Genomic DNA, 9,976 nt, shown 5'->3' with positions numbered 1-9,976 from the left:
GCCTCGCGTTGGTGAGTCCTGGCTGGCTCTACCTCCGGAGCCTCGAGGTCGGTCGCAGGTTGGAGGCCACCAGCTCCGCCATTAGGCCTCAGCGCAGACGGAGGCAGAGATGGGGGATACGACAAGAAAAAGTCGCATTCCCCCGAAGGGAGAGACAGAAAACCCTGTTTCAGCCCCCACACATAACACACCTAATAACCAAAAATTTAACTAAACAAGACAAAAAAAACAACACAAAAAAGTAAAAACAGACGGACTACAGGGAAGCCGCAGCCATTCAACAGCGCCGCCACTTCTGGAATTCATTGTGATCATGGCTGATCGTCCCCAATCAATAACCCGTGCCTGCCTTCTCCCCCTATCCCTTGATTCCATTAGCCCCTAGAGCTCTACCTAACTCTCTCTTAGATCCATCCAGTGATTTGGCCTCCACTGCCCTCTGTGGCAGGGAATTCCACAAATTCACAACTCTCAGGGTGATAAAGTTTTTTCTCACCTCAGTCTTAAAGGGCCTCCCCTTTATTCTAAGTCTGTGGCCCCTGGTTCTGGACTCGCCCAACATTGGGAACATTTTTCCTGCATCTAGCTTGTCCAGTCCTTTTATAATGTTATATGTTTCTATAAGATCCCGCCTTATCCTTCTAAACTCCAGTGAATACAAGCCTACAATACAACATCCAACTACATACAACAAAGTTCCAGGCGCACTGCCCGAGCGGAGCTCCAACATATCAGATAAATAATAACAATTATGGAAACAGCAAAAACGGCAAGAAAAACATTGTCAAGTCAGAATGTGTAATATTTCACTGTGTAGTGTTGTAGCAGAACAAAATATTGGCTATGGGAGGTGTGTGTTCAGTGCAGAGTTCAGAGTGGTGATGGCCTTGGGGTAGAAACTGTTTGTTCATCTTGTGGTGTGTGGTTTGATGGACCTGTAGCACTTTCCTGAGGACAGAAGGGCAAACAAGTGATGTGGGGGATGAGATGAGTCCTTTAGAATCCGTAGGTAGACAAAAATGCTGGAGAAACTCCGCAGGTGAGGAGCATCTATGGAGAGAAGGAATAGGTCACATTTGGGTCGAAACCCTTCTTCTGACTGATGTAGCGGTGGGGGCGGGGGGGGGGGCGGGAAGATGAAAGGAAGAGGTGGAGACAGTGGGCTGTGGGAGAGCTGGGAAGGGGAGGGGAAGGAGGGAGAAAGCAAGGACTACCTGAAATTGGAGGTCAATGTTCATACCGCTGGGGTGTAAACTACCCAAGCGAAATATGAGGTGCTGCTCCACCAATTTGTGGTGGGACTAACTCTGGCCATGGAGGAGGACAGAAAGGTTAGATTCGGAATGGAAGGGGGAGTTGAAGTGCTGAGCCACCGGGAGATCAGGTTGGTTATTGCGAACTGAGCGGAGGTGTTGGGCGAAGCGATCGCCGAGCCTGAGCTTGGTCTCACCGATGTAGAGCAGTTAACACCTAGAGTAGCGGATGCAATAGATGAGGTTGGAGGAGGTGCAGGTGAACCCTTGGATGGAGTCGAGGGAGGAGGTAAAGCGACAAGTGTAGCATTTCCTGCGGTTGCAAGGGAAAGTACCAGGGGAGGGGGTGGTTTGGGTCAGAAGGCACGAATTGACCAAGGAGTTACGGAGGGAGAAGTCTCTGCTGAATGCCGAAAGGGGAGGAGATGGGAAGATGTGGCTAGTGGTGGGATCCCGTTGGAGTTGGCAAAAATGTCGGAGGATTATCTATTTATGTGGCGGCTGGTGGGTTGGAAGGTGAGAACAAGGGGGACTCTGTAATTGTTACGAGTGGGGGGATAGGGAGTGAGAGCGGAGCTACGGAATATAGAGGAGACCCTGGTGGGAACCTCATCTATAGTCGAAGAGGGGAACCCCCACTCCTTAAAGAATGAGGACATCTCCGATGCCCTGGTTTGGAACACCTCATCCTGGGTGCAGATGCGGTGTAGATGGAGGAATTGGGAGTAGGGGATAGAGTCCTTACAGGAAGCAGGGTGAGAAGAAGTGTAGTCCAGATAGCCATGGGAGTCAGTGGGTTTATAGTGGATGTCAGTCAGTAGTCTGTTACCTGCGATGGAGATAGTGAGGTCTAGAAACGGTAGGGAGATGTCTGAAATGGTCCAGGTAAATTTGAGTGGCGGATGGAAGTTTGGAATAGAATAGAATAACATTTATTGTCATTCAAACATACATGGATCAAACAAAATTTTGTTCCTGCAGTCATAACATCAAAAAAAAACCCCCACACAATTCCTCACAAACATCCATCACAGTGAATCTCAAAACTCGTCCTCACTCTGATGGAAGGCAAAAGTCTTCTCTTCCCTGTTCTCTGTTCTTTATTCTTCTTCCGCAGTCAAGCAGTCAAACTGCTGCATCGAGCTGATCGAGGCTTTTGATGTTAGAGCCCCCGGTGGGCGATGGTAAGTCCCGCGGCTGTTTAAGCCGCACCAGGCGATGTAAGGCCCTGCTCCGGGTCGATCTAAACCCCTCGATTCGGGCGAGCGAAGTTGCCGTTGCGGGAGCTCTGAAAAGCGGTCTCCCACCAGGGACCCGCGAGCTCCCGATGTTATCGTCCACCGGACCTGCAGCCGAAGCCTCCGATGCTCCGAAGTCGGGTCGCAGCCGCTCGTCACCACAGCTCTCCACGATCCGAAGTCAGCCAGCTCCGCGATGGTGAGTCCACAGGCTCTGTGACTAGAGCCCCCAGGTCGATTCCGGTTGGAGGTCGCCGACTCCACGATGCTCCAATGACAACGGGGACCCGACAAGGAAAAGGTCGCATTCTCGTACAGGGAAGAGATTAAAAAGTTGTCAGCCACAGAACTGTTGCCATACCACATCAGGATGCCGTGTGTCAGGACACTCTCTATGGAGCAACGGTTAGAAGGACACTAGCAGCTGTTGTGGCAAGTTGACTTTCCTGAGTGATCTTAGGAAGTAAAGCCGTTGTTGTGGCTTCTTTACCAGGGAGTGCATGTTAGTTGACCACCTGAGATCTGCTGAGATGTGGGTGCCCAGGAACCTAAAACTCGAGACTCTGTCCACTCTTTCTCCGTTTATGTGCAGTGGGGGATGGTCACCCTGCTTCTTCCTGAAGTCGATGATGAGCTCTTTTGTCTTCTTGGTATTGAGTGCAAAGTTGTTCTCTGGGCACCAGTCTATTAACCTCTGTACCTCCTCCCTGTAAGCTGACATCGCCCTCAGTGATCAATCCCTCCACTGTCGTGTTGTCTGCAAATTTAATTATGGTGTTGGTGCTGTGGGTCTGCATGCAGTCATAGGTGTAGTGGGAGTAGAGGAGGGGGCTCAACGCACAGTCTTGTGGGGCTCCTGTGCTGAGTGTCAGAGTGGGGGAGTGGCAGAGACGAGAAAACACTTTTTCTCACAGAGAGTTGTGAGTCTGTGGAATTCTCTGCCTCAGATGGCGGTGGAGGCCAGTCCTCTGGAAACTTTCAAGAGAGAGCTAGATAGGGCTCTTAAAGATAGTGGAGTCAGGGGATATGGGGAGAAGGCAGGAACGGGGTACTGATTGGGGATGATCAGCCATGATCACATTGAATGGTGGTGCTGGCTCGAAGGGCTGAATGGCCTACTGCACATATTGTCTATTGTCTATCCCCATACCGAAGATAGGCACAAAGTGAACTTAAACCAACAATGGGCCATAGTGGGCTCCACACTTCATTGGTGATCCTTTGCTGGCCCTGCTTTTGTCTGGGCTATTCTTACCTCCAGTTCCCACCCCTCTATTTTCAGTTTGAAGAAGGGTCCCGACCAGAAACGTCACCCATTCTTTTTTGGTCCGGAGATGATGCCTGACCCACTGTGTTACTCCAGCACTCTGTGTCGTACTTCAGCAAAGAACAGGGATAGGGGCATATAGTGTGGAAACAGGCCCTTCGGCCCAACGTGCCCACGCCGACCAAGATTCCCCATCTGCATTGATCCCACCTGCCCACGTTTGGCCCCTATCCCTCTCAACCTGTCCTATCCATGTACCTGTCCAAGGATCTTTTAGATGTTATTATGGCACCTGCAGTATCTTTCCAAACCTACCTGTGGAATGGCTATCTTTAATAGACAATAGACAATAGACAATAGGTGCAGGAGTAGGCCATTCGGCCCTTCGAGCCAGCACCGCCATTCACTGTGATCATGGCTGATCATCCACAATCAGTACTCTGTTCATGCCTTCTCCCCATATCCCCTGACTCCGCTATAAGTTGCGAAACGGTGATTTAGTCCCCATACGAACCGGCATGCCGATACGGGGGTCTAAATCACCGCAAACCGCAACGTTCCAAATGATCGCGTTCCAGAAAAACCCACTCGCAAGTTGATTTAAATGGCCATTAATTTACAGGTATTAAACATTAAATTCCTTCCATTTGGCCTATAAATCCATGACAATGAAATTTAAAAATTATGTTATATTGTGAATTCTTGTGTGAATGTTATTTGGACACTTAGGCTATTTAAAAATGTTAATCTATTCTTAAGAAATTGATAGATGTTTAGATCTAGTAATTGAATTTTGTAATTAGCTACAATTAGGTAACTAACTAATTATATGCTTTAATTTCAAGTAATCTAAGTAAGATTGTTTCCTATTTGTTTCAGATTGCTTCAATCTATAATAACTGAAAATTTATTTTAGTTCTCTTAATTTTTAAGAAAGTTATGGCCATTTGACTGTCCTCGATCACAGCTTTTGTGTTAAGTCAATGGAAAAGTAATAGGGAATAAGATGCTAATTTCCGAGTATGAAAATGGCCATATCTTTTTTAATACTGAAGATATGAAAGTGAATTAGGTGACAAATTAAACTTATTTTTATGCTTTATCTGATGGGATAAATTACAGACAATTTTGTAACATTGCTAAGTATAGGAGCAAAGAGGTTCTTCTGCAGTTGTACAGGGCCTTAGTGAGACCATACCTGGAGTATTGTGTGCAGTTTTGGTCTCCAAATTTGAGGAAGGACATTCGTGCTATTGAGGGAGTGCAGCGTAGGTTCATGAGGTTAATTCCAGGGATGGCGGGACTGTCATATGTTGATAGAATAGAGCGACTGGGCTTGTATACTCTCATTTAGAAGGATGAGAGGGTATCTTATTGAAACATATAAGATTATTAAGGGGTTGGACATGCTAGAGGCAGGAAACATGTTCTCGATTTTAGGGGAGTCCAGAACCAGTGGCCACAATTTAAGAATAAGGGGTAAGCCATTTAGAACGGAGATGAGGAAAAGCTTTCACCCAGAGAGTTGTGAATCTGTGGAATTCTCTGCCTCAGAAGGCAATGGGGGCCAATTGGATGCTTTCAATAGATAGAATTCGTAAAGATAGCAGAGTCAGGGGATATGGGGAGAAGGCAGGAACGGGATACTGATTGTGGATGAACAGCCATGATCACAGCGAATGACGGTGCTGGCTCAAAGGGCCGAATGGCCTGCTGCAACTATTGTCTATTGTCTACACTGTACGTAGGTACACATGCCAGGTCTAACCAGTCAGCGGAAAGACAATACGTGATCATCACAATCGGCCCAATGTACTTTTACAGATACAGGATAAAGGGAATAACGTTTCGTGCGGTTTTGAACATTCCTTGTTCCAGGCACACACTAGCCCAATCCCATAACTCTATCTCCACGACATCATCGACTGCATTAGAGCTGCATCCACCACTCATGCAGAACTCGTTGATTTCATTAACTTTACCATTAACATCCTCTCTGCACTCAAATGCACTTGAAACATAGACAATAGGTGCAGGAGTAGGCCATTCGGCCCTTTGAGCCAGCACTGCCATTCAATATGATCATGGCTGATCATCCACAACAGTACCCTGTTCCTGTTTTATCCCCATATCCCTAGTTTCCTTTATCCCTAAGAGCTAAATCTAACTCTCTCTTGAAAACTTGGACCATCTCTGACATCTCTCTGCCCTTTCTTGATCTCTGTATCTCCAACAAGGGTGACAGACTATCAACTGACGTCTGCTACAAACCTACCACCTCCTACAGTTATCTGGACTACACTTGCCCTCATCCTGCCTCTTGCAAAGACGCTGTCCCCTACTCCCAATACCTCCGACTCTACGGCATCTACTATCGAGATGAGACTCGTCATTTTGGGGCATCCGAGATGTCCTCTTTCTTTAGTGAACACCTTCCGCTGCTGCCGCTGGGAAGCCGAGGCCGGAGCCTCGCTGGTCTGAGGTGGAGCCTCGCTGGTCTGAGGTGGAGCCTCGCTGGTCTGAGGTGGAGCCTCGCTGGTCTGAGGTGGTGTATAAACTACCCAAGTGAAATAAACGTCACCCATTCCTTCTCTCCATATTTCGCTTGGGTAATTTGCACCCCAGCGGTATGAACATTTACTTCTCCAATTTCAGGTAGTCCCTGCTTTCTCCTTCTCTTGTTTCACCTTCTTTCCCCTCCCCTTCCCAGCTCTCCCTCAGCTCACTGTCTACGCCTCTTCCTTTCTTCTTCCCACCTCCTCCCACCTTCACATCAGTCTGAAGAAGGGTCTCCACCCGAAACGTCGCCTATTTCCTTCGCTCCATAGATGCTGCCTGTCCCGCTGAGTTTCTCCAGCATTTATGCCTACTTTCGATTGTCCAGCACCTGCAGTTCCTTCTTAAACATTGAATGGCGGTGCTGGCTCGAAGGGTCGAATGGCCTACTCCTGCACCGATTGTCTATTATCACCCATTCCTTCTCTCCAGAGATGCTGGCAGTCCCGCTGAGTTACTCCAAGCTTGCCGTGTCTATCCTCGGTGTGTCTTGTCCGTACCCCCCACCCCCACCGCAAGAAGGAATGCATGGACTAGGTTCTGCAGGGGAGGTGTGTATTCAGTAGGTGGCGGTGTCAGCCTTCTGGGGAAGGCGGGTTCCAGCAGATGCAGTGATTTGCAGAGACGCCTCTTTGTATCAGTGAGTGAGTGAGTGAATGCGAGCGGCTTTGGAGGGAGCTGGAGGTTACGGCCCGCACTCGACCCTGGGACTAGAGCCGGCGTCTCGTCCCTGCCTCCTGCACCCAGCTAGCTGCTGCCCGCCTGTGGGACCCGCCGAGTGGGGTTGGACTGGAGGTGGGGGGAAGGAAGGAAGGGAGGGAGGGAGGGAAAGATTCGAGCGAAGGATTGAGAGGGAGGTGGGTTTGTTGGAGAGAGAGAAAGAAAGAGAGAGAGAAAGAGAGAGAGAGGGAGAGGAAAGAATAGAATAGAATAGAACCGAGGCAACGTGAGACAGTGGAGAGGGGAGGAGAGGGAAGAACCGAGACATTGAGATAGTTGAGAGGAGAGGGGAATAGAGGGGAGGGCAGGGCAGGAGACACTGTGAGATAGTGGAGAGGGGAGGGCAAGAGAGGGAAGGGGAGGGGAGGCAGGAGAGGAGAGGAAATAACCGAGGCTCTGTGAGATTGTGGAGTGGGGAGGAGTAGAGAAGAGAGGGAAGGGGAGGGGAGAGGAGAGGAGAACCGAGGCACTGCAAGCGAGAGGACAGCGGCACTGCGAGGGAGAGGAGAGGCTACATTGTGGGCGCGCAAGGGGAGGGAAGCAGATTGCAACATCGGAGAATGTAACCAAGAGTGTGAGAGTGTGTGATCGGCTCGGAATACCTGCAATCGCCGTTTCCCCCTTCCTCGAAACCATGACCGAAGACGCCTCTGAGATCCCCAGAGAGCTGCTTGGTAAGGACAGGGATTTAAATCCCGGGATTTACACTGGAGGCGGGGAGACAAGAGACAGAGAGGGGTTAATGCAGGGAACTGCAGATGCTTGAAGCAAAGTGGACGGGGGAGGTGTGGATGGGGAGAAGCAATTTTGCAATTGCATCTATAATATTTTTTTAATTGGGTGGCTCTTGTCCATGAAATAAAATTTGAAGGGAAAAGTGGAGAGGGAGGGGTGGGGGGCGATCTATCGACGTGGAAAGCAAATCTGCAATTGTAATAGAAAAGAACTGCAGATGCTGGTTTAAATCGAAGGTAGACACACAAAATGCTGGAGTAACTCAGAGGGACAGGCAGCATCTCATTGGGTATCTTTATGGCTGAGATAGATAGATTCTTGATTAGTGTGGGTGTCAGGGGTTACGGGGAGAAGGCAGGAGAATGGGGTTAGGAGGGAGAGACAGATCAGCCATGGCGGAGTAGACTTGATGGGCCGAATGGTCTAATTTTGCTTCTATCACATATGAACATATTTTACTTTTGTTGTTAGTTGGCTTAAATACAAATAAGTTAATTTGCGTCCTTCTGCAGAGTGGAATGGGTTTGCGATAAGTTTATCCTGTATTACATACGTGTGTTATAAGGTCATAAGTGATAGGAGCAGAATTAGGCCATTCGGCCCATCTAGTCTACTCAGCCATTCAATCATGGTTGATCTATCTCTCCCTCCTAACCCCATTCTCCTGCCTTCTCCCCATAACTTCTGACACCCGTACTAATCAAAAATCTATCTATCTCTGCCTTAAAAGTATCCACTGACTTGACCTCCACTGCCGTCTGTGGCAAAGCATTCCACAGATTCACCACCCTCTGACTAAAGAAATTCCTCCTCATCTCCTTTCTAAAGGAACGTTCGTCCTTTAGTTCTGTGGCTGTGACCTCTAGTCCTAGGCTCTCACACTTGGGCGGCAACGGTGGCACAACGGTAGAGTTGCTGCCTTACAGTGCCGGAGACCCGGGTTCGATCCCGACTCCAGGTGCTGTCTGTACGGAGTCTGTACGTTCTCCCGTGACCCGCGTGAGTTTTCTCCGAGATCTTCGGTTTCCTCCCACACTCCAAAGACGTGCAAGTTTGTAGGTTAATTGGCTCGGTGTAAATGTAAATTGTCCCTAGCGTGTGTAGGATGGTGTTAATGTGCGGGGATCGCCGGTCGGTATAGACTCAGTGGGCCGAAGGTTTCTAGGTTGTCTCTCGCTAAACATCAGCCACGCTGATATCTCCCACTCCCTCCTTGTTAATTAAAATAAAACATTTTGATATTTTACTTGGATATGCCATGTAATATTTCGGAACCTTGGATTTACCGCTGTTGCCGATTGAAGGCACTAGCGAGTTTGCTTACATAGAAACATAGAAACATAGAAATTAGGTGCAGGAGTAGGCCATTCGGCCCTTCGAGCCTGCACCGCCATTCAATATGATCATGGCTGATCATCCAACTCAGTATCCCGTACCTGCCTTCTCTCCATACCCTCTGATCCCCTTAGCCACAAGGGCCACATCTAACTCCCTCTTAAATATAGCCAATGAACTGGCCTCGACTACCCTCTGTGGCAGAGAGTTCCAGAGATTCACCACTCTCTGTGTGAAAAAAGTTCTTCTCATCTCGGTTTTAAAGGATTTCCCCCTTATCCTTAAGCTTGTGACCCCTTGTCCTGGACTTCCCCAACATCGGGAGCAATCTTCCTGCATCTAGCCTGTCCAACCCCTTAAGAATTTTGTACGTTTCTATAAGATCCCCTCTCAATCTCCTAAATTCTAGAGAGTATAAACCAAGTCTATCCAGTCTTTCTTCATAAGACAGTCCTGACATCCCAGTAATCAGTCTGGTGAACCTTCTCTGCACTCCCTCTATGGCAATAATGTCCTTCCTCAGATTTGGAGACCAAAACTGTACGCAATACTCCAGGTGTGGTCTCACCAAGACCCTGTACAACTGCACTAGAACCTCCCTGCTCCTATACACAAATCCTTTTGCTATGAATGCTAACATACCATTCGCTTTCTTCACTGCCTGCTGCACCTGCATGCCTACTTTTAATGACTGGTGTACCATGACACCCAGGCCTCGCTGCATCTCCCCTTTTCCTAGTCGGCCACCATTTAGATAATATTCTGCTTTCCTGTTTTTGCCACCAAAATGGATAACCTCACATTTATCCACATTATACTGCATCTGCCAAACATTTGCCCACTCACCCAGCCTATCCAAGTCACCTTGCAGT

At 48.5% G+C, this 9,976-nt stretch overlaps 1 protein-coding gene across 4 annotated transcripts in view; it reads left to right on the top strand.

Moving 5' to 3' along the window:
* Window positions 1-7,367: 7,367 nt before the first annotated feature.
* The window catches only part of carmil1 (capping protein regulator and myosin 1 linker 1), a 320,941-nt gene continuing 318,332 nt past the window's right edge, over window positions 7,368-9,976 (top strand). For 3 of the 4 annotated variants that reach the window (XM_033014166.1, XM_033014169.1, XM_033014164.1), the window contains exon 1: window positions 7,369-7,708. In XM_033014166.1, coding sequence (XP_032870057.1) covers window positions 7,669-7,708 — 40 coding nt within the window. In that variant the 5' untranslated portion in view covers window positions 7,369-7,668. Of the gene's footprint in view, window positions 7,709-9,976 lie in introns of all 4 variants that reach the window. The other variant, XM_033014174.1, reaches the window with a different exon arrangement.

Source organism: Amblyraja radiata, chromosome 2 (assembly GCF_010909765.2).
Source record: "Amblyraja radiata isolate CabotCenter1 chromosome 2, sAmbRad1.1.pri, whole genome shotgun sequence".
NCBI classification, from domain to species: Eukaryota; Metazoa; Chordata; class Chondrichthyes; order Rajiformes; family Rajidae; genus Amblyraja; species Amblyraja radiata.
The sequence above is the reverse complement of the archived record's forward strand: the minus strand, read 5'-3'. Positions and strand labels throughout refer to the sequence as shown.